The sequence below is a fragment of the Chelonia mydas genome, chromosome 18 (assembly GCF_015237465.2).
Source record: "Chelonia mydas isolate rCheMyd1 chromosome 18, rCheMyd1.pri.v2, whole genome shotgun sequence".
Lineage (NCBI taxonomy): Eukaryota > Metazoa > Chordata > Testudines > Cheloniidae > Chelonia > Chelonia mydas.
Genome location: NC_051258.2, coordinates 16,844,387 through 16,867,240, shown reverse-complemented (window position 1 = coordinate 16,867,240; position 22,854 = coordinate 16,844,387). Strand labels below are relative to the sequence as shown.

At 41.2% G+C, this 22,854-nt stretch overlaps 2 protein-coding genes across 19 annotated transcripts in view; one reads left to right on the top strand and one right to left on the bottom strand.

The window, feature by feature from the left end:
- LOC102930742 (cyclin-dependent kinase 11B) overlaps positions 1-5,944 on the top strand; it is a 29,060-nt gene extending 23,116 nt beyond the window's left edge. For all 15 annotated transcript variants that reach the window (XM_043531508.1, XM_037881026.2, XM_037881025.2 and 12 more), the window contains 5 exons: positions 1,077-1,184; positions 2,300-2,416; positions 2,685-2,833; positions 4,415-4,604; positions 5,526-5,944. In XM_043531508.1, coding sequence (XP_043387443.1) covers positions 1,077-1,184; positions 2,300-2,416; positions 2,685-2,833; positions 4,415-4,604; positions 5,526-5,618 — 657 coding nt within the window. In that variant the 3' untranslated portion in view covers positions 5,619-5,944. The remainder of the gene's footprint in view (positions 1-1,076; positions 1,185-2,299; positions 2,417-2,684; positions 2,834-4,414; positions 4,605-5,525) is intronic.
- Positions 5,945-10,834: 4,890 nt separating this feature from the next.
- Positions 10,835-22,854, bottom strand: part of MMP23B (matrix metallopeptidase 23B) — a 32,428-nt gene continuing 20,408 nt past the window's right edge. For all 4 annotated transcript variants that reach the window (XM_007070183.4, XM_037881033.2, XM_037881031.2 and 1 more), the window contains 5 exons: positions 20,113-20,280; positions 14,899-15,063; positions 14,350-14,460; positions 13,053-13,179; positions 10,835-11,736 (listed from right to left, as the gene is read on the bottom strand). In XM_007070183.4, coding sequence (XP_007070245.1) covers positions 11,562-11,736; positions 13,053-13,179; positions 14,350-14,460; positions 14,899-15,063; positions 20,113-20,280 — 746 coding nt within the window. In that variant the 3' untranslated portion in view covers positions 10,835-11,561. The remainder of the gene's footprint in view (positions 11,737-13,052; positions 13,180-14,349; positions 14,461-14,898; positions 15,064-20,112; positions 20,281-22,854) is intronic.

Here is a 22,854-nt window from a genome sequence, read left to right as displayed (position 1 = left end):
CCCTATCCTTAAGATCGGTCCGCATGTTTCTGTTATCTTTGGGGAGTGTGGTTATCGGGGTGTTCTGGTACCACCCTTCTGGAATGTGTTTACGTGAGTGTTTTGTGCCTAGCACCTCTTAGGAGTATGTGTTTTTGCAATATCAGCCCTATGCTTGCCAAATTCTGTGAGTAGGGCCTGCCTCTTGCTCATTACTTGACTTTGCTTCATATCAGCAAGGTTTTAACTACCTTAACCCAGGCCTCAGGACTCTAATACAAGACCTTATGTTTCAGGCCCTCTTCTTACTACATGTGTGACCTTAAATAAGTTGTGTAGTCTCTGTGCCTCAATTTTTCCATCTGTAAAATAGGGATAACACTTTTTTTAACTCCCAAGGATATTGTAAGACTTAATACATTAATTGAAAAGTACTTGTATAAGTTCTAAATTGTAATATTTTTCTTCCTGTTGAAGGAAATAACATTAAAAGGTGAGTATTCATGCATGGGGACAGATTATACATATTTAATTTATTTAAAAAAAATACTGGAAGGGTATGTAACAAGTAGGATCAGGATATAACAGTCTTCCACAGTTTCACAGCTCTAATACCCAAAGGCAAAATTACAAAATTACTATTATTCAGAAACTTTAGGGTATTAATGTAGTGTGCAGCCTATACTGTGTCCTTTCCTAAAGAAGACAGCTCTTTTTCACACTGTATGAAATTTTGCTGTTTGTTATGTGATTGCAATTAGCACCATCTAATAATTTTTTTTTCTGCCATGAAAATTTACCAGCCTAGGGAGAAAATCTACTAGACCTTTGCCATGACGGTCAGTAATGGAAAAAAACCAAATTATATTTGCCTTACCAGTCAAAATAAATTACTCGTCTTGGATGAGTGAGCAAGCAGAATTTTAGAAGACTAACTTAAATCAGTGGTTTATTCTGCTAATTCCTTGCAAACTTTTTTTAAGGGAGTGAGGGTGGAGGAAAATGACTGCACAATGCACACTGGCATTGTAGATGACACCAACTTCTACTGTGCGTTTTTTAGTGGATAGTGCTAATGATGATTCATTCTCATTCAGGTTGGAGATTTTGGACTGGCCCGAGAGTATGGGTCACCTCTGAAGCCTTATACCCCAGTAGTTGTGACACTATGGTACAGAGCACCAGAGCTGTTACTTGGCGCCAAGGTATGTTTTGTCCTGTCTATCTGTGAACTAAGATGGCAATTAGTCTTAATAGCTTCTTGATTTTTTTCCCCTTATTTATTTTGCAGTTGACATACAAAGTATGCATGGATGATTTTTCAGAGTAGATTTAGAGATGGAAAAATGTGGAGCCGAAACCATACTGTAATTGCTAATTTAGTGGAGAAAATTTTACTTGGTTTCCCATAAGCTGAAAAGGTTACATGCTTCCGAAGGGAGATGGATGCGTGTAACTGTTCTTCTTTGGAATATTAATAGGAGCGAACTACCAGGGTTTTACTGTTAGAGATTGGTGATGTTCATCAGTGCCATATAGGGAACTGGATTGCTTGATTTTTGGAGATGGGGAGGGGACAGTGGGGGCGGGGCATCTTAGTCCCATTCTCTACAACGTGTGGAAGCTTGATGCACTGCTTTAAACAGCAAAGCAAAGCATTTGGCACCACTTCGATCACGATGTCCACCCGCTGTTTAGCTGATCCATACTGCAGACTTGGAAGAGGCCTTTATGAAACTCTAGCTGGTGGTCTGATTAGTAGAATGTGGGTTGGGAGAAAAACCACTGCAAGAATCACAAAAGTAGATGGTGTAAGAGTTAGAGAGAACCTATGCACTGGGTCCAAGATTTTCATCCTGTCTTATTAATCAGGGGCTGTGCAATATGTCAGGCTGTTACAGGTGAAAAGACTACTTTTGTTTAGGAAGAGAGTTCTACTGTTGTGGTCAGATTTTTGCCCCTTAAACTGAGACTATTCTTGGGGCAGAGGGGTCAAATGCAGAACACAGTGCTAATGTATGATAGGGCAGTGGCTAGGACTCCCTGCTAGTTGTGATGGGAATGATTCTCAACATGGGGTGAGAGAAAAGGGGTGACATTTTCGTGAGTGTCACATTTCAGTATGTAATGTTTCTGAGTATAATAAGTAACTATTTTATCATCCATAGTAACTTTAACTGGAGAATATGCATGGTTCACATGCAGTGAAATAATTATAATGTTCAGTGACCTAAGTAGTCAAAGCATCATTGAGCTGGTTGGCAAACTGTGTCTTGTAAAGTAATTCCTCCTGTAATTTGTACATTTTATCTATTTTCAGGAATACTCCACTGCAATAGACATGTGGTCAGTAGGTTGTATATTTGGAGAATTATTAACTCAGAAACCGCTGTTTCCAGGAAAATCAGAAATTGACCAAATTAACAAAGTTTTTAAGGTAACTGATGCTCTTGGAGTCACTGATAATTGTTGTAGCCCAGCTCTGCTCTAGAAGGATATAGTAAGCAAATTAACACCCCCTCCCAGCTCTGATATAGATATAACAGAGCCTTCTGTTGTTCAGCATATACATGTGGTCAATATGTTGTTAAAGATTGTGCTTTTATTTTATGTGTTCTGATATTTATCAAATCATATATGTGGAAGGAACAAGAAAGATGCACTGTGGTGTGTATGTTCTTCTAAGATAATATTTTGATTTGCAGGACCTGGGTACCCCCAGTGAAAAAATCTGGCCTGGGTACAATGAACTGCCAGCTGTAAAGAAGATGACATTCACAGAGTATCCCTATAACAACTTACGCAAGAGGTTTGGGGCACTCCTTTCTGATCCAGGTTTTGATCTCATGAACAAGTAAGTGTAAATTTCTTTTGGAATAGTGGAAGAACCCATTTATTACAGATCTATAATTATGGACAATTTCTACAGTCCTGCATCAAGGCATGGCTTTCTTTTTGGTTAATTTAATTTCTCAGGAAGGTGAGACTGATGCATCTCAAGTCTCTTGAATTATCAACTCCCTAAATTCTATTCTTGGCCTGCACATAGCTACCTCTAGTGAACCTGAATCCTGACATGTAACACCTCTTTTTACTCCACTGTGCTGGCAGAGCCAAGGACTGGAGTCCTAAAATATAATGTTTGTTTTCCAAGTAGTAGTTTAGATCATTCATATTGCATTTAATTATCCTGTCCTGTGAGTCTTCCCTCTTGCAGCTTACTGATGGCCATTGATATCAACAGTGAAGTCATAATGTTACAGTTAAACTGCAGGGGGTGGGAAGGAAAAGGAAACAGATCTTAGAATTCATAAGAGGAAAGTGGAAAGCTAGGGGGAAAAATAGTCATCTGTATTTTGTCAATTCTGTTAAATCAGCTGTTCTGGTTGTCTTCATAATTAGTTCTATCTGTAGACCCCTGATCCTCTGTTCCCTGTCTCTCCCTGCCCTTCTTCTTCTTCTCTTTTTTTTTTTTTTAAAGGATGCTGGCAATGGTTTGAGGGGTTTTTTCCCCTGAAAAGTTCTCCTAGATTTCATGCCATGTGTATGTACCTGGAAAGGACAGATTCAGGTACCAGGTTCTATGGAAAGTCTGTGTCCATCCTTTTGTAAAAAAAGGATTTTCAGTCCTCTCAGTTTAGCCACTAAACATGCCAACAGCTGTTGCTTATTTTTCTTTGGAATGAGTATAACAATATTACTTCGAATCCCTTAAGTAACCTGCCAAAGTCTGTCCTAGTAAAGATGGTTGTCAGTACAGTGCTGTATAACTCACAATTACTTAGGTTAAGATGGGTTTGTCTCTTAGAAGAGATCGTTAGTGCAGGATGCATGTATGTAGGCCCTGGTCCTGCACAAGCTAAACTTTACACATATTATTGAAGTCAGAGGGACCAATCTCTCTCTCTCTCTCGCTCCAAATGTTTGCAGTATGATGGTCATATTCTGCTAAGCTTGGTATATGGCACAATAGAGACAAACCTTTTGTACTGTTAAGTGCTTGAAATAGTTGACCACAAATTGACTAGTCAGGTTATATTACAGAATTGTGTAAGACTCATCCTTACTACAGAGTGAAGCAACATATAAAATTGTGTTAATTGAACCACTTTAGATCCTTTCTAAGCTATATCTGACTACTCATTCATCCAGATGCTTTTCCTGATGCTCTGCAACTCAACAAATGTATCTTCAAAAAGGGTTATTTTTTACTTTAGTGGTGCTGAGTGTGTATGATGTTGGTACCCCTGAAAAATAATTTAATGTAAAGTTCCAGTTTTTATTTACTTTTAAAAATAATCCTTTTTCAGAAAATGGGAATATCTTAAACTGGATATCTGCATATTTTTTTCCCCTTTGAGCTAATTTTTCCCCTTTTCTCTGCTTTTTTTTTTTTTAAACCCCGTCCCACTCCATCCCTTTGAATAATTTTCAGGTTCTTGACATACTATCCAGGCAGAAGAATCACTGCTGAAGATGGTTTGAAGCATGAGTATTTCCGAGAGACTCCCCTTCCTATTGACCCATCCATGTTTCCAACATGGCCAGCAAAAAGTGAACAACAAAGAGTTAAGCGCGGCACAAGCCCACGACCTCCAGAGGGAGGACTTGGGTATAGTCAATTGGTAAGTTTCCCAAATTGGTAAAGAGCCAGATTTTGAGGTAATCCAGCATAGAATCTCCTACTGTCCCTTCTTGGGTCTCCTGGTGCTATTGTTGTGAAAACTGATAGACTGGACTGTATCACCTTATTGGGTTTGAAATCATTAGACTTACTAGCAAGTTCATTGTTCTTAAAAAGTGAATGTGGCAAGTGTGGTGGCATTTTGATCATGGATGAAGACTGAAGTCCCATGCCTGGTACATTGCAGGCACCACTGTGCAGAAGGGGAAGCTGCCCTGCTTCCTCCAATATTGGGGCCAGGGGAATAGTCCAGAAAAGTGAGGCTCATACCTTTTCCGTTTTCTGGGCTTCCTATGTGCTAAGCTTGACTTGAGAAGCCATACCCATTTGAATCTGCTGCAAAATCTCATTGTACTCTTCAGACTCCTCATTCAGAGCTTTCTTCTCTCCCTTCCCAAGTCCAGCATATGTTAGACAATACATTTTATTGGTTGTGCTCAAGCTACTTTTGATCACCTGTGAACAGACTGACGTAAGTTTCTATGTCCATAATTTTGAGGGTGTAAAATCTCAAATGGCAGATGTGCCCAAACTGTATTTGATCAGTTGGCTAATATGCTGATTTACCAATGCAGATCGTGCAGTCACAATAGTTTTTGCATGCTCAGAGATAAAGGCACTCAAAAACAAGCATCCAAAATAGGAAATTATAATGAAGTCCTTTTGGAAATATAGCCCTGGGGTGTTGATTAAATAACATGAATAAAACTCCACTTAGAGCTCAATGGTGAGGCCATTAAATTTAACATGGTATTTCCTGTATCTTATAAATATTGTTCACTTTGCTTTTATTGTAGTGTTAGAACAGTGAGACATACATTTCTTACTTATAAACACATGAATTATACATTCATTTTCACAGGGTGACGATGATCTGAAAGATACAGGTTTTCATCTGACTACCACAAATCAAGGAGCATCTGCAGCAGGACCTGGCTTCAGCCTCAAGTTTTAAACTTAATATGAGGAGGGGAAAAAGACAGAGCTTTGACTTCAACCATGCTGTTGATGAATGGATTTCAAAGTGCTCCAGTTTTGTTCTTCGCATCAGGAAGACTCTGTATTTTACACAGAAATAACCAGATGTCATCTTGCTGGGTGTGGAATATAACTGCTGCATTTCATTCAGGGGACTGGAATGAATTAATCCGAAAAGCCAAGGATCATTACAATAATTCAAAAAGGAAAACTTGAAGTACAATCTCGGAACTGTTTTTTTGGTTTTTTTTTTTAATTTTTTTGCTTGTAAATTTGTAGAATTAAAATCCATTTTTAATTGTTTAACAGTGTGAAGGATTTCATTTTCTTCACCTGCACCAGACTTGGATGGTGGTGGCACTATATCTTCTAGAGAGGAAACTTAGAGAGATTTTTCTCTCTCCATCATCCCCATTTGTGCTTACACAAATTGAAGCATATTGTCAGCACAGGTAGAAAAGCTCTTTTGTAAAGATTATCATCTGTTTGAATTCAGTTGCTTATTTGAGCAAGAAATCCTAAAGGCATTTCTGATGTGTCTCCCCTATTCTGTGCCTTGGAGAGCGCCATGTTGTGCTGCGCTTAATACTTACTGACCTTTTCTGAGAGCCCCAAGTGGTTTCTGATGGATTGACCTACTGTATGTATATATTCACAATGGCTGTGGTGCAGACCAAGAACTGCAATATTCTTTTTATAAATCAAAAAGATTTAAATCATTATTTTCTATAGGTAGTCTTGTTAATGTCTCCCCTTTTTTCCCCAAAAGAAAAGGTAGGTGTACTGAATTTACAGTGCTACCTTCCAACACCTACATAGACTAGCCTTCCATAGGAATTGTCCTGAAATGTTGTACTCTTTTGTGTTTCTAATTTATAACTGAACTGTCCTTTTCAGCGGAGATGTCAGAAAGGAATACTATAAAAAGCTGGACATTCATGCAATTAGAATTAGGCTCCAATCCAGTAAAGTGCTTAATTTGAATGATATGAGTAGTCCCATTTATTTCAGTGCAACTATTCATGTGCTTAAAGTTAAGCATAATAAGTGCTTTGCTGGATCAGAGCCTTAGAAACAGGATTTTTATATATACAGATTGTCGTAAATTTTAAAAGTAAAATATTCTTGGACGAAAATAGAAGTATCAAATATTTTCTCTTAGGCCTAATTTTCTAATTTGAAATTTCAAAAGCAGACAGGTAACAAGACTAAAAATTTTGGCAAGATCACACTGTATTGTGAGTATGTGGCAGTTGTTAATGTATGGAAAAGCAGACTCCATACTACATCTCTCAGACTGCAGAGCAGGAGAACATCTGGCAGTGACCTGCACACTAGCTGATAAAGGATTAAAAATGTGACTTTATATTGTGTGTCAAATGCCACTGTAAACTTTGCGCATCATAACTTTTGTATTGTTCCCTTGGCAACAGCGGCTATAAGCCACCAATGGACGTTGCACATAGAAAAGTCTGATTCCCAGCAAGAGAGGATTATTTATAGACAAAGATTTTTTAGTAAAACAAACTTAGCTGAATTAAGATGGGAATTTTGTCTGGTTTTGAAAAGTGTGTGATTCCAGATGTTCCAGGGGAAGGGAATATTGCTACTTGCCTCTGTGGAGCAGCATTCCAGTTGGTCTGCCTCAGGTTAATGAAACAAGCAAAGAAAACACATAATCTTTTAATTCAAAAATGTCTGTTTTTCCATATGGAGTGCTTACTGTGTATGATCCTAGCTTAACATGTCCATACAAAAAAGATTATTTTCTATTCCCCTACCCTCAGAAAGTAGCTAAATTAATTTGATAAAATCAAGTCCTATGTTAATCCATTTTGTACTAATAAATAGAAATAACAGTGAAATGCTAATCATGTTTTCCCAGCTGTAACTCTGATTTTTTTTTTTTTTATAGGCCCTACATATACATTTTGGGTGTGACTGGCCAAGTGTTTTCCATATTAAAGCTGAGCCTTTAAGGTGGGTAAATTTTGTTTTTAAATCTTAAGCTCTGTAAAACTGAACTATGATGAGAAAATACTTTGAAAACAGTTTGTTCAGAACCACTCTTTTCAAGCATTTGAATTCAGTCTGGTGTTGTGTTTCCATAAGTTTTCAACACAGGCCAATGTGCAGATTCTACTCTGAGCATGAGCAGAAATAGAAGGACTTTTGTAATGCCTGCACATTTTGCAATGTTGTTAACTAAGTTCGCTTTGAGGATAGAGTAATCAAATGTTATAACAGCAGAGGTGAAATTTAACTATAATTCCACCATGGTGAAGTGTTTTTAGTATCAAAGTTGGGTGATAGGAATGGGAATACAAGGCTTTTAAATATCTGATTTTCCTGTACTGTGGGGAAAATTGGATTGGCACTTGTTTGCTCTTTGAAGGCCTGAAATATTTCTAAATTTGTTTTGCTTGCTTGTGTTTATCTTGCTTTTCCAGAAAGATTCTATCAATGACTATAGCTCAGTGGTTTGAGCATTGGCCTGCTAAACCCAGGGTTGTGAGTTCAATCCTTGAGGGGGCCATATAGGCTTCTGGGGCAAAAACTGGAGATTGGTCCTGCTTTCAGCAGGGGGTTGGACTAGATGACCTCCTGAGGTCCCTTCCAACCCTGATAGTCTATGATTCTAAGACTAGAAATGTAGTAGGTTTGTTGTCATAGTCCTGTTCTACCCTTCGAGAAATCATCATGGTTAGTTAAAGCTGGTGTATGAATGGCATCTAGATAGTAGGGCAGGGCTGGATGGTTTGCAGATCCTCTCCTTTGCTAAGCAAGCCACTTCCTGTATTCCCTCCTCCACCATCCATCTGAGCAGAAGACTTTAGCTCTACAGGAAGCCTATAAACAAAATACTCATCCCTCCACAACAAAACCACACAGCTGTTACTCCTTCAGGATCCACTCTCTCAGAATCCCTGTGAAATGTCATTGGGAGCAGGGGTCTCTGTTAGCAGATCTCAGCCCACAAGCAAGGCTGGAGGGGTGTCATGAGTTTCTATTGATAGGCTTTCTGTAACACACTATCAGAGCAGCTCACATACATTAATAAATTTACAACCCTCTTAGGCAGGGGAAATGTTATCCACCTATTACAGATGGGGAGCTGGGGCATAGAGAGATTGAAATCCATGCTGTGATGGGTGGAAGAGAAACTAAGAGCTACAATTAATCCCAAACATGAGACAAGGCAGGGACTTTTAGCAAAACATTTGATGCAGTAGGGCCTCTGCAGTCTCAGAAAGTGAGATTTAGCTGTAAACTGACCCCCCAGACCCTAAAAAGAAACACGTATTGTTTTTCCTTTTCCCTCCTCAGATCTTTTGTCTCTGGCTGGGTAGATGGAAGTTCACTTTAACCCCACAGCACTGTAAGTAACCTGAGAACATTTTGGTTGTAACACTGATGGAACAAAGCTGGTTCTGTAATTTGAGTTTGCTGCAGCTTTAAGATGCCTATTTTATTGACATAACATCACATGTAGTTGTTAAATGAATCGTGAAATTTTAGAAAGAACCATAGTTACAGCAGCAGTTAATGGGAGTAAATAAACAAAAAACCTTATCATAAAGCATGATGATTTCCCTGTGCTCCACCATGCTTAAACTGAATAGGGGATGTTAAAAAAAATTGTCTGAGCCAGTTACTGAGTCTCTCAGCAGCTGGGGGGAAATTGGCCCTGTGATATACTTGGGCACAATGAGGCAGTGACACATCACAGGTGCAAGTGGTGGGAGATGTGGAATTAGAAAGGTATTCCTAGAGTTAGCTATACTGTTATAAGGTGTGGATTTAAAGTGAGATTATACATCCCTCTGTGGACACACTTTTTCTGGAATAAGATCAGCTTCTCATAGTTTAGTACATGTCACTTTGGAAAGGGTTTAAACTCAACTCCAAAATAAGTTGTCCACAGGGCAGTTTACAATTGTACCTATCTGTCTAGCGCAAACATCTTTCAACACGCACACCTGTCCTATTGCTTGCCCCATGTTTAACTGCTGAACTTCACTAGATTATCATCCAGCCTTTGAATTAATAGTGTTGTCTTTCCTGAAATGCACGCAAGCATGGTCTGATATATAACTGCCAGGACAGTCGTTCTTAGAGTTTATGGCAAGAAAATGCATCAGAGCCAGGGATTAGTGTTAGATGTAGGTTTATTTGCCATCTTTGTTACCTACAAGAAAGGGGTAAAACTCCACATTAGTTAAATGTGAATATTTTACATTTGGCAACTACAAACATCAATGAGGGCATGGCAATAAATATGATGGGTGTTAGAACTATTTTAAAATGAGTTTGGAAATGTATGGTCAATGGGAAACTTCTAGGAAAGCAGCAATGTCCACATGGTGATAGACAACAGCCAGGATAGTAGCTGGCAATGAAGTATGGCAGCAGAGAAAGCAAATGTGAGCTTCTGGGCTGAATAGTCAGAAATGGTACATCAGAAGCTATCTATGTAGCCCTAGATAAAAAACCGGTGGTGGGTGAGAAAAGGGGAACTCCTCTTAAAGACACAGGAGTTTTCAGCACTTCCATAATATTATTGGTGGCCTTTACCTGACCATCAAATTCTTAGAGCAAAAATAATGATGGAAGGAGATTCACACTTTAGAATTTGAGCACAGAAAAGACACCTGAAGGGTAAGGTCTATTTGACTGTAGAACAGTTAAGGGCAGTGGTGGAAAGCCTAGTTCTTGAGTCACTTAAAACAGGACAAACTTGTTGCAGGGACTACCCAGTCATTGGCAGCAGACTCCATGAGCGGAGAGAGGGAAAAGCCCTCTGAAAGAAGGTAGTTTGCAGGCAGAGAACACTCTATTCTAAGCCAGCTGTAAATGGTAGTGCAGTAGTATAAGAAATAGTTCCTATGTCTTGGTGGGGGGAAGGAATGTGGTAGAAAGATGAACAGGGCCTACTTTGAGCCATACCCTAAACTGATGTAAAGCAACTTAGTCACTGTAAACTTGACTGCAGTGGAGCTAAGGCTCTGTCCTCTAGTTGACCTATAGAACTTACAGGAGATGAATAATATATAATCAGCAATGATTGTATGCATTAAAACCAAGTAATAGTTTTTGTCTAGAAACAGCAATGCCCTGTTGCTGTCTGATGTGGGGTTGTCCCATTATCCATCAGATGTTTAATTGATCCAAGAAACAAAAGCACTTCCATAGTTATTTTAGTGATTTATTGGTAACTTGTTATCTAAGAATGACATCTGATGCAGGCTTGGAAGCTACAGACAGAGGTAAACAACACATTGTGATAAATACAAATCACAGAAACATTTACGGGGGAAGACGCATTCCCTGGCTATTTTAGTTATGTAACATTTGGAATTAGAGAAATTTTCCCTGGAAAAAGCTCATTCTAGAGTTAAACCTCCCCCATTCCTTCAGTGCTCAAATAACAGCATCCATGTAGAATACAGCCAGGGATTAGTCTTTTGTTTCAAGCCCCTCTGCCATATATTGGCATTTTAGAAAGTTAAAGTACAAAGAAATGCTTGACAGCATGACAAACCCTGGAACATTAACCAGTCCTTTTGTTTCCAGTATATAGCCAAAGCTATTGCAACATCAAGCTGGTGACCCATTTTTATTCTAAATCCAGGTTCCATTAATACAATGGATTGGTTAGTTTTTAAATGATCTACAATTACCTGGGTCATCTTGGCTTCAAGATTTTTTTCCCCTCTTTTGCAGCAGCATGTGCTTGATAGTAAACTCTTGATCGTTGGAAAAATTTCTCCAGTGTCCAACTTTCTTGCCCCTCCCCTGGTAGCAGCTGAGTTCTATGCTGGGTTGCTCTGCTGGAGGTTAAACATAAAATGCGGAAGAGGATGGGATTTTTGTCTGAAACTTAACTAGCCATAACTGATGTCCTCATTCAAGACCCTTGTTAATGTCTAACCCTAATCCTCCAGGAATAGGTAGTCAGGATTCTTTGCTTTTTCTTCACAATGCAGGTATAGGTTCCTTCGTTAATTGCATTGGCAATAATGCTCATGTGGTCATCATTTAAGGCTAAGTAACCTGGATATGAGTATTCCAGAAGCTCCTTATCTTTATACCAGCTGTCATAAGGAAAATAGTGAAAGTTAAACACACAGCATAGATCAAAGTGCATTGAAGGGGCTTGTCAATAATAATAATTTGTATTGGGGTTGTATCATAGCACAGACAAGACCAATTTGAAATGTAGATTAAACTTCAAAAGCTTCTACCTCCCTAGGGACTTAGGTTTCTTCTAGTGGCAATTTCAGACATGCCTAACTCCCATCAAAATCCCTAGGAATCAGGCAGCTAAATACCTTTTGAAGATCTGGATCTAAATCACTTAAGCCCCTAAATTCTATTTTCATAAGTTCATTAGGGCCAGACCCAGACCCACAAAGGTAGTTAGGTGCCACTGACCTTCTCAAAACATCCAAGCAGGTTAGGTACTCTATTCCCATTGAAATCAGTGGGAGTTAGGCACTTCGCAGTTTATCTGCATCTTTAAATACATTTGAAAATTTTAAAAATGAGTTATTAGTAGGACCCCATTTGAGTCCTACTGGCAGTATTTGTGATTTTATCATATTTAAAAAACAATTCTCACGCTCTGTCCTGTGAAAGACCCAGGGAGACAGTGAAAATGACTAGAGACAGCCCTGTCATGCACATTGTATCCAAGTGAAAAATAAGGATTTTTTTCCCCTTCTAATCTTTGTTACTTGCCACAATAGGTTGAAAGTAGTATTAATTTTATAGATTCATCAATTTAAGGCCAGAACAGACCACTGTGATGATCTACTCTAACCTCTAATATAACATAGACCAGAAAATTTCCCTAGGGGTTAGAGTTATTGTTCCTACTATTTAAGTGAAAGAGAGACATTCTATCTGATAGTGTCAGGTATTATTGGTTTTAAATTTTTTAAAGAACCCAGAATAACTGTTGCATTCAGTAAAGCATCCCATCCATACTGAGAGGAGGGGCTCTAGCATTCCCTGGTGGGTTAAATTGTACATTGTTTGTTGTGCTCCTCTACCTGTTCTCTTAGTCCCTCACAATTTAAGTGTAAAACATGTGTTTTTGTTCTGTGCAGCATCATCTCACTCTGTGACAGGGGCTCCTAAATACTACCGCAATGCAAATAATAAATGATACGTTATAGCCATTAAAATTACAAAGAGAAGCCTTAAATCCATGGGTCTCAGACTAAACTGCTACTTTGTAGTGTCACTTCCATAAGGAAAAGTGTTCTGAACACTGTTTACTCCAGTGAAATCACTACTAATTCAAAGAAAAACCCATCTCAGAGCATTTTTTCTGGATGTCTGATATTGTTTTTGTCTGTAAAATGCAGCGTGTCCCAAATGATTGGAATGGGGGAAGAGCACTTACTAAACTTTGCCTTTTTTATGAATAATCTTCTGTCCACAGCGAAAGGTGACATTCCTGCCTTCAGGAACAATCTTGGTTTTCGTCCTGAGTGGAGGAAGAGTTGGCGCTACTGTTGGAAAAGGGAATTCTGTCCACCAGAAGGAGGGAAAAAAAATAGCTAAGTCAGTTTATGCCATTGGAAAGCATTGCTGAAGATAACAGTATTTTTGAGGAACCACACTGCCTTTTAGATTTCCTTTTCTGTATAGTAGTTCTTCAAAGCTTCCTCCTAAATAAGCAAGTATTGGAAAGGCATTACTTTATCATAATTTCCATAGACAAATAACATCCTCTCAGTGCATTTACACAGCACAAGATGACATTGGTGGACTTTTTTCTATCACCACAGCCTTGCCAACACTTGTGATTTTAGCGCAAGTCTCATGATATTTGCTGATTTTTCGGTGGGGGGGGGGGGGGTAGGGGGGAAGAGGAAGGTTTATCCTAGGTCCTGGATTCACATGAGAATCTGTGCAGGGAAACAGTTTACATAAAGTATAATCACTGTCATTGAAATGCTGTTCTAAGACATACTCGTTATTAGTCTGAATAGAGGTACACAACCCAAGTGCCCTCTTTCCTTTAGTCCAGGCTCACAAATATGTTCCTACTGCATTGTAGCAGGCACGATTAACAAATGACACCTAATCTGCAATTCAGCACTAACTATCGGCTTGCATTCTTCAAAGCCAAGGTGTAGTAACTGTGCAGTTAATGACATACTTTTTCCTCTCTGATAAGATGGGGGGAATAGCCTGAAATTTGTTTAACAAAGCAATTACCAGGTTTCAGATTTCCAAAGGGATGGGTTAGATCTAGGGGGTCAAGTGCAAGTTAGACTAACCAACTTTAGCTCACAACTTTCCCACCTCGCCATGTAAAGTATGCTACCACATACCTCACCTCTGAATTTTGCCCTCAAGAGGATCTGATAGGGAAGCAGCACAAGGCACATGGAACAATTCTTGTGTTCACAAACTCTCAGGGTCTTGGGATAAAGTTAAATCAGAGAGGAGGAACACTGACCAGGACAGCAGACTTTTCCATACTCTAGACAACATGCCCTGGTGTCTTTATGTCCATGTCCTGGGGCTGAAATGCAATAGGCAAAGCAAGGGTGTTAGGGGCATCACTGATTGCTGAATCCTTTGGTCTGGAAGAGTCTTGTTATGTCACTAACATTCAGATAGCTCACACAATTTAACATTGTCCCTCTGTCAACTCTTATGACCCTTAACCCTGGAAGAGGAGCTGATACCATAGCAGAAATCACAGCTGGATGGACAGTGCTTTTTCATCAACTTCCTACGAGTCTCACAGAAACCTTTCCGAGTCCATGATGGACATACGAATAGTCTGTCTGTGCAGCCTGAAATGAAAGGAGACAAAGTGCCAGTTCTGTATGTGAAAGAAAGTGATGTGCAATAAAACAACATTGGATCACATTGTGTGAGCTTGATCTGCTATGGGTAGGAATCAGCCTTAAATGAGAACATAAGTAGTGTGCACTTCCCTGTGTTTACATTAATTAACAAGAGGCATGAAGTGAATGCACTAGGCTGGACCCTCAGTGGAACTGTGAATTTGCCCCAGCTGAAGGTCTGATCCCATTGACTTCAATGGAGCTACAACACTAGGTGAGGCTCTGACCCACTATTCCTTAATGCCAGTAGACAGCTGTGCAGTGCAATGTCATTTTGAAGCCATGACAGGCATCAGGAAATCAGTGCTGCTCAGGATCAGGCCTTTAGTCTGGTGCTCTTTACACTAACAGCTACAAGAAACAAACCCTTTCCTCTCATCTCACCATAGAGTCTGTGAATCCCCCACATGTCATCCTGGGAGATGGTCTTTTTCCCAGTTAAAGTGGCATTGATGTGCATCAGGGCATTAGAGTTCAGGGAGTGCATGAGTCCCAGGGCATGTCCAATTTCATGAGCTGCTACATGTACGAGGTCTGTAAGCCAAACACCTGGGAGAGGAAAAGAACAGCAGCAGAAGTTACACAGCATGGTTCTGTTCACTCACCTTAAAGTATAACAATGGATTCAGCTCAGTCAGGACGCAATTTCAGACTTTGTTCAGGAATTGTTTTATCTGGGGATTTGCCCCAGTTCCATCTCCGGTGCATCAACAGTGGATATTTGCACCAGCAGCTCGTACCCTGGTTTCATGCACTGTGCAAACAGCAGCTTTACCTGTAAGAATTTACATTAGAGCTGCTACATTTGTGCCTGAAATCAGGACAAAACCCCAGCATGACCAGGCCGATGTGTTTCTGGCAACATTCTCCCTTGTTATTCCTACAGCATCATGCTTAACTAGGACATGATCATTTAAGGATGAAACCATTAGCCATTTACACATGTATAAAGCACACTGTTTTGATTGTTCTCCGTACACTTGGGGATAAAACTCCTACAAGGCAGGTTACATTTTTGTTGTACTGACCTTAGCATCCCCCTAAGATGTAGAATTGAACTGCAACTTCTTGGAGACTTAGCAGCAGAGATGGATAGATTTTAACAGAAGGATGATGATCATCTACTCATAAGACAGGCCAGAGAATCTCACCCAACAGTTTCTGCATCAAGTCAATTTGTGGTTGAACTAGAGCAGCGCTCAGAGAAAAAGCACATCGTACAAATTTGCTTAATGCATTAAATGGGAGTCTCTGGAAATGCTGGTTTACCTTTGTTTTTTGGCTGTGTCTCAAGGCACTTTTCGATGGTGGATGAGAGAATCTTCCATCCCTGTCTATTGTGATGTTAATTTGCATCTGTGCACCCAGATATTGCAGCCCTTCTGAAGAATCGTCCATCTGAGGAGCACCGTGTGCTTTACAAACATTAGTGAAGTCAGCCTTGCAGCAACATCAGTATCATCATTGCTGTTTTGAAGGCAAGCAATTACAGGGACTGGATCTCCTCTCATTCAAGTCACTGCAACTCAGAAGCATCTCTACTGAAGTCAATGGGGTTACATTGCTGCCAAACCAGCGAGAGTGGGAAATCAGGTCTAGGAGTTTGTGGCAGAGCCAGGAATAAAATTCCGGTCTCCCGACTTCCTGTCCCAGGCCGAGGCCTGAGCCCCAGAACCACCCTTTGTACCCTGAGACTTTGGAATGACGATTTTAATTGAATTGTGACACACACAGCTCTTCTTGCCCTCAGCTAGGAACTTGAACTCTTCAGTTCCCCTCGTGCTCTGAACCCTTGACAGATGTACCCTGTTCCTCACTTGGTACCCATCATTCCTGACGTGGCTAAGAAATTTACTGTGATACCTCTTGTTTCCTCTAAATAGCTTTTAGGGAGCTTCATGGTTTGTGCGGATATCTTTCTGGATTCTGCCACCTTCTTGGTGGAGGGGGGACGACAAACACTCACCCACTGTAACTACTGCAAACCCAAATGTGGTTAACGTTGTACCAGCAGCTGTTTGCAGAAAAACAAGTTACCAGTTGATAAGTATATGGTTTGCTGGCTAGCAGACAACACCCATAAAATATGAACATCGGATTTTTAGTATCACCATCACACTGCCATGGAATGCATTTAATCTTCAGCTCAGGGTTTGTGTGGTTTTTTTCTCCCCTCCCCCAATACAAATGTTAGAGAATCTTTTAACATGACCACACTCGCTCCATCTCTCTCTGAATATACGTTGACATTCCTGCTTTAAATGCCTTACAAACAGCCTTAGTCCCTGGAAGGTTTGTCTGGGGTTTTGTTTTGGTCTAGTTTCTATTTCCTTGTGCTTTGAGGGAAAAAATGTTGTTACAAGTCATTTTGGATTATCATTGAAATTCTCTCTCCCAACTGGTTTCATAACCCTGTTGTCTGAGCTGTTTGTTGTTTTTTCTATAGCTCTGTAAGCATGTGACATACTTCGCAACAGGTTAAAATTAAAAAGTCAAACAAAATCCAAAAATCCTTGTCCTGAAGATGTAAAAAAGCACTTGAAATAATTCTGCAGTGGCTGGGAAGGGATTAGGGGTGAAATTACACCCCTGTGCAGAGGGCTAGCACCAGACCGTATACATCATTTAATTCCTACCTTACTTTAGCAGTAGGATGCAGGATCTTTTAGCTGAAGGCAACAATTCAGATGCACAGTGACCGTAATGAGCTGTAAGCCACTGGACCAGTGTCCACATAAAAAAACTATTACCCATATCTGACCCCTGGCAGGCAGCCTCAGAAGAGAGACCCAGGCTGACCGCAGAGCCTGAACTACCCTCTCCAGAACAGAGCTATTATTGGCAGGGAGTTAGGAGACTCTCATGCTGCTGCTGCTGCACTCAGTCTGACTTCCACCTTCAGAAGTGGTCCAACAACTGTCCAATTTTCTGCCAATCTGACCCTCCCATTTCACACTGGTTAAGCACTCTGATGTTGTGTGCCTGCTGTAGGCCTAAGTGGGAATTAGACGGTGTATAGGTCTGTGCTGGCCCTGTGCACAGAAGTGCAAGTCATCCCTTGTCTTTTCCCCCATCACTGCAGAACTATTTCTAGTGCTTTATCCAGTTTAGCTATAACATGTTACAAGTGCTTCCACTACTTCCCATTGGAGATTATTCTAGCCCAGTAACTCTCACCAGCAGGATATTTTCCTTGATAGCAAACCTAAATTTTCCCTCTCTTAATTGTATCCCATTACTTCTATCTAAGGGCTCATCTACACTGGGAAAAATTAATCTGAATTAACTAAAATGCTGTACATTTAAAGTGGATTAGTTAAACCAATTAAATCCGTGTGGAAACACACACATTCCGAATTAAAGCGGCTTTAATTTCAAAGTGAATTAAACTAAACCAAACTAAGGTTGCTTTAATTCTGAATGAGAGCATACATACAGGGTTTTAATATGATTTAACTAATCTACTTGAGAAGCTAATTCAAATTAAGGCCTGGTCTACCCTGAAGAGTTATATTGGCATAGCTACATTGGTCAGGGGTGTGAAAAAGCCACACACCCCTTGGCGATGTAACCACCAGGTGTAGACACAGCTATGACAATGAAGTAAGGCTTTCATTGACACAGCTGACATTGAGTACATCTACACTATGGAGACTATCAACTATAGCTATGCTGGCATAACCCCAAAGTGCAGAGACAGCCCATACTGATGGATGGGGTTATTCCATCAGTATAGGAACACCGCCGCCCTGACTGACAGTAGCTACATCAACAAAAGCATTCTTCCATCAAAGAACCCCCAGTGTAGATGCAGCTAAATTGGCATAGTTACCTTGGTCAGGGCTCTGAATTTTTCATATGCCTTATAGCTGTAGCTATGGTGACCTAAAAGTTCAAGTTTTTTGTTCAGGGAGATTGTGTACCTACACCGACAGAAAAACCCCTTCTGTCAGCGTAGGCTGTGTCTACACTATGGGGCTATGCCAGTGTAGTCTCTGTAGTGCAGACATACCCTGACTTTCCCAAGTGTCCCCATAGAGACAAGCCATAAGTAATTCCTCTCCATCCTTGGTGTTCCCAGTATTTCACTTACATGTCAACTGTTTGGTCATGTTATGATCTTTTTTGTGAATTGAAAATAGTGTGGTGTATAAATAAAATGTCAATATTTTTGAAAGCAACTAGAGATTTTGGTTGCCTAATCGGAAGTACTATAATGACCCTGATTGTCAGGAAGAATAGAGCATGGCTCTCTGAAAAGTCAAGTCCCTCTAAGAGGTCTCAGGTTGGAAACCCAGAATCACCAGTCACTTAAAAACATCTTAGCATACATACACATGCACAGATGTGTCATATACGTAATATTACTTACACTTACAGAACACGTGTTCTCACACACACACACACAAAAGAGATAAAAGACCTTCTGCTAAAATGATAAAAAACAGGAACACACAGGATACATTTCTAAAGCTTCTCCTACCCTGCTTTTTTGGTAAACAAAAAACTTAACTTCAAAGAAATATAACATTTGCCTTATGAAATGAGCTTGCTGACTGGTCAGGGACCATCTGCTTGCAATTTAATGTTACTTTAGACATTGTTTAAAAAAAAAAAAATAACCAAGATAACTTTAGGTGCCCACAAGCTTGAAAATGACCATGTATGCAGGAAAGCTGGTTACAGAGGACAAAAAAAATGTGAACAACCATGCCAAGAAATCTAAGTAACATAACGTGGCCCTCCCCAGAGATAGCACAGCTGCTTGGACTGAAGCCAGTCCTGATTATTTGTAATGTGGTTGGAGCCCACTGAATTACTCAGAAAGAGCTGGAACAGCCACCAAAACGAGAATATTCCTTGGCTGGAGTTCAGTCACACGACAGCAATACCAACAGCCACAAAAATCACACCAAACTTTCCTTTTGTCTCTCCCAGTATTGAACAAACAGTGAGAAAATCTGCACCTAAATAAAGACCTAAGGCCAAATCTTGCTCGCCTTACACAAGCAGTTCTATTCAAGCTGCTGAGACTTTGCGTGAGGAAGGTGGGTAGATATTGGCCCCTACAGCAGTGAACCCCTGATAAACTTATACATTCCATTCCATCACAGTCTCATGAAGTCAGTAATGCCTCTCCTTCTGCAGGGACAATGGATATCAAAGCAATCTAGCTAGCTGCAGGTTCATCACCCCCTTCCACATACACTGAAAAAAATGGATCATGGTTGGAAACATCTTCTAAAGGCTTGAACTGATGGGGTGAAACATCTTTTATAGGTCAGTAGCATGCGCCAGGTTGGTCCATCAAAGGTAATATCTATCTAGAAAATAATGGCTCCTGCAGACTTAATTATGACACTGATACTGTGCCTCCATAACAAGTAAAAATAGGTTCAAAATCCCTCTGAGTGCTGGGGAAGTTTCAGTCTGGAACCAGACTTTGCAACATGGGTCCCTCCCTAACAACAACCTACTCCATTGGCATTTGTGTCTTGTGAACCTTTCAGGATTTTGAGAAAAGTGAGCAACATCATTGTGGAAAGATGCAATCAGTCTGTTGGGAGATGTAGATCCCCTTGGAGACAAGTTACATACCCTTTTTCCAGCTGAACCGGGTGTTTCCCAATATCCAATATTCATGGTCATCAAAATGGATTTCCCCATTTTTGGGGAAGAAAGCATGGGCGAGCTCCCCTGTTGTCCCATCGAAACAATGATGGATGAGTGACTCCAGGCAATCAGTGTGGTTTATGGAATAGAAGCCTGTGAAAGAGAATACATAGAGTGAGACTAGTCAGTATACTTCATACATGCATGGACTGAATGAACAAGAGTCTCAGGGACATATTCTAACATGTAAGTTTTCCATCCTACAGATGCACAGAAGGAAAACCGAACTTAAAGAGATAGTTAGAAATGAGGGTTGAATAATACAAACCAGGTCCAACTCTGAAGTGTTTGGGCTGATATTGGATTCAGGGTGGTCTCCAAAGGACACAAGTTAAGCTTCCCTTCAGAGAGGAGCTCCTGTTTCAACACCAAGTGGAAACTCCTACTTCTTTAATCAGGGCACTGAAGAGGAGGCAGTGACCCAATCCATCAAATGCTAAGCCTAAGCACTGTATGGACACCAGCAACCACAGCCCAGCATGCCCACCTCCCGTCACGTGAAACCACTTCCCCTATCCCAGTGCGCCCGATCTCTACCCACTCACACATTCTGGTCAACAACTGCTTTCTGCACTCCTACAAGAAGCTATATGAATTTTTACTCTAAGTCATCTAATGCAGCTTGGATTATTTTGGTTTTTCTTTGCAACTGTAAATGCCTTTCTCTGTGTGTGTCTTGTACAGGGCTACTACACGCACCAGTCTGGCATACAAGCCTGTAGCCTCTGCTTAATCCAGGTTTCCCACAGGGAAATTAGTTTAGTGATTGAGGCAGTGTCAGAATCTTTCCATGTTTTCCCAGGAGTGAGCCCTCCCATGTCTGCAATGGGCTCTCTAGCTACCGCCTAGAGGTCTGGGAGGAGACTATCAATTCTGCTACTACTGACAGCTGATGGAGACTCTGCTATAAGGGTGGCCTAGCGTTTAGGGCACTGGACTGATACTCAGGAAATCTGGGTTCTACTCCCGGCTCTGTCACTGGCCTGCTGGGTGGATCAACAACTCGCTTCGCTGCACCTCAGTTTCCCCATCTGTAAACTGGGGAAACTTTGTGAAGAGCTTTGAGATCTAGAGATGAAATACACACTAGAAGCACAGGCACCAACTTCTCCTGGTGCTAGTGGGTGCTCGTGCCCCCCCCCGCCCCCGTCTCTGCCCCATTGGACCCCCTCCCCAGCCCTGCCTCCCTCCCTGAGCACGCTGCGTTCCCCTTACTCCCCCCTCCCTCCCACCACTTGCCACGTGAAACAGCTGTTTCGTGGCGCAAGCGCTGGGAGCCAGGGGGAGAGGCAGGACACGGGGGAGCTCTCGGGAGGAGGCAGAGGCAAGCGGGGGGTGGGGGGGGAGCTGCCGGTGGGTGCAGAGCAACCACCAATTTTTCCTCTTGGGTGCTCGAGCCCCGCAGCACCCATGGAGTCAGTGCCTATGCCTAGAAGGGCGAGGTATGATCATCTAAAGCCATACAAAGATCCTCGGGCTGGGACCAAGTCTTTACAATAGTGCCCAGGCCATAATTTGAACTCCTTTGCTGATCTGCTGCTACTTATAAAGGGTTATTTAGTTATAACCACTTGCCTGCAACGAATGTCCATCCAAAGCTCTTTACAAATGCCTCTGGGAGGCAGATAAGTGTTGTCCCCATTTTAAATCTGGATTTAACACAGACATGAAGAGGTTAAGTGACTTGCTCCAGGCCACTGCGCAGAACCTGGCTCTCAGGCCTGCGCTCTAGTTACATATCATGCAGTTCCTAATAGGTGCCTGCTGGAATAGGGCTCTGTGGAGCTCCTACGTGGCAGCATTTCGCTCTGTTAGGCAAGGCCCCTGGGGAGGTGGATCATCTGCTTTCAGGTGGTGTCACACAATAGCAGAGCGAGAAACATGTTGCAAAACAATGGAAACTTTGCTGGAAATCCTGAAGACACCGCAGTCTGCACAGGAAGGAATTATCATGTCTCCCATAGGCCATAAATCCTTAAAGGAATTTACATCTAGAATGTGAAACTAACCAGATGATCCAGGATTAAAAACTGCATTGTGATTGCCCAGGGCTGAGAGCTTCAGAAAGGCACCCAGTGAACCTGCATAGCAGCTGAGAAGGGAAATGGCTCAGTAAGATCTGTGGAGATAAACAAGGAAGCGGGAGCTGAAGCAACCCACCAATGTGCAGCCGAATCCTTGAGGTTGAAGCTGAGGCCTGGTTTTGCAAGGGATTGCACAGTGGATGGTGAGAAAGGAACCAGAGTTAAGGAGTAACTAATCGGATTTAAAGAATGGTCTGGAGTACCTGGAGAGCTAGCAGGGTGGGGAGAGAGAATAATAATAGCTAGCTTTTGTACAGTAGTTTTCATCTGGCAATCTCAAGACACTTTACAAAGGAGGTATCATTATCCCCATTTCACAGATGGCAAACCTGAGGCACAGAGAAGTGAAGTGACTTGCCCCAGGACACCAGCAGGCCAATGGGAGAGCTGGGAATAGAGCCCAGGTCACCTGAGTCCCAGTCCAGTGTTCTGTCCACTAGGCACCACTGCTAGCCCAGAGAAGGAGAAGCTGTATTGAACTTCCTCTTCAGTTAGTGTGTTTGTATCTGTAAGAGCAGCTCAGATACCATGGGGATGAGTGTGATATAAATATACAGGTAGACCTTGCTCTGCATGAGGAAGA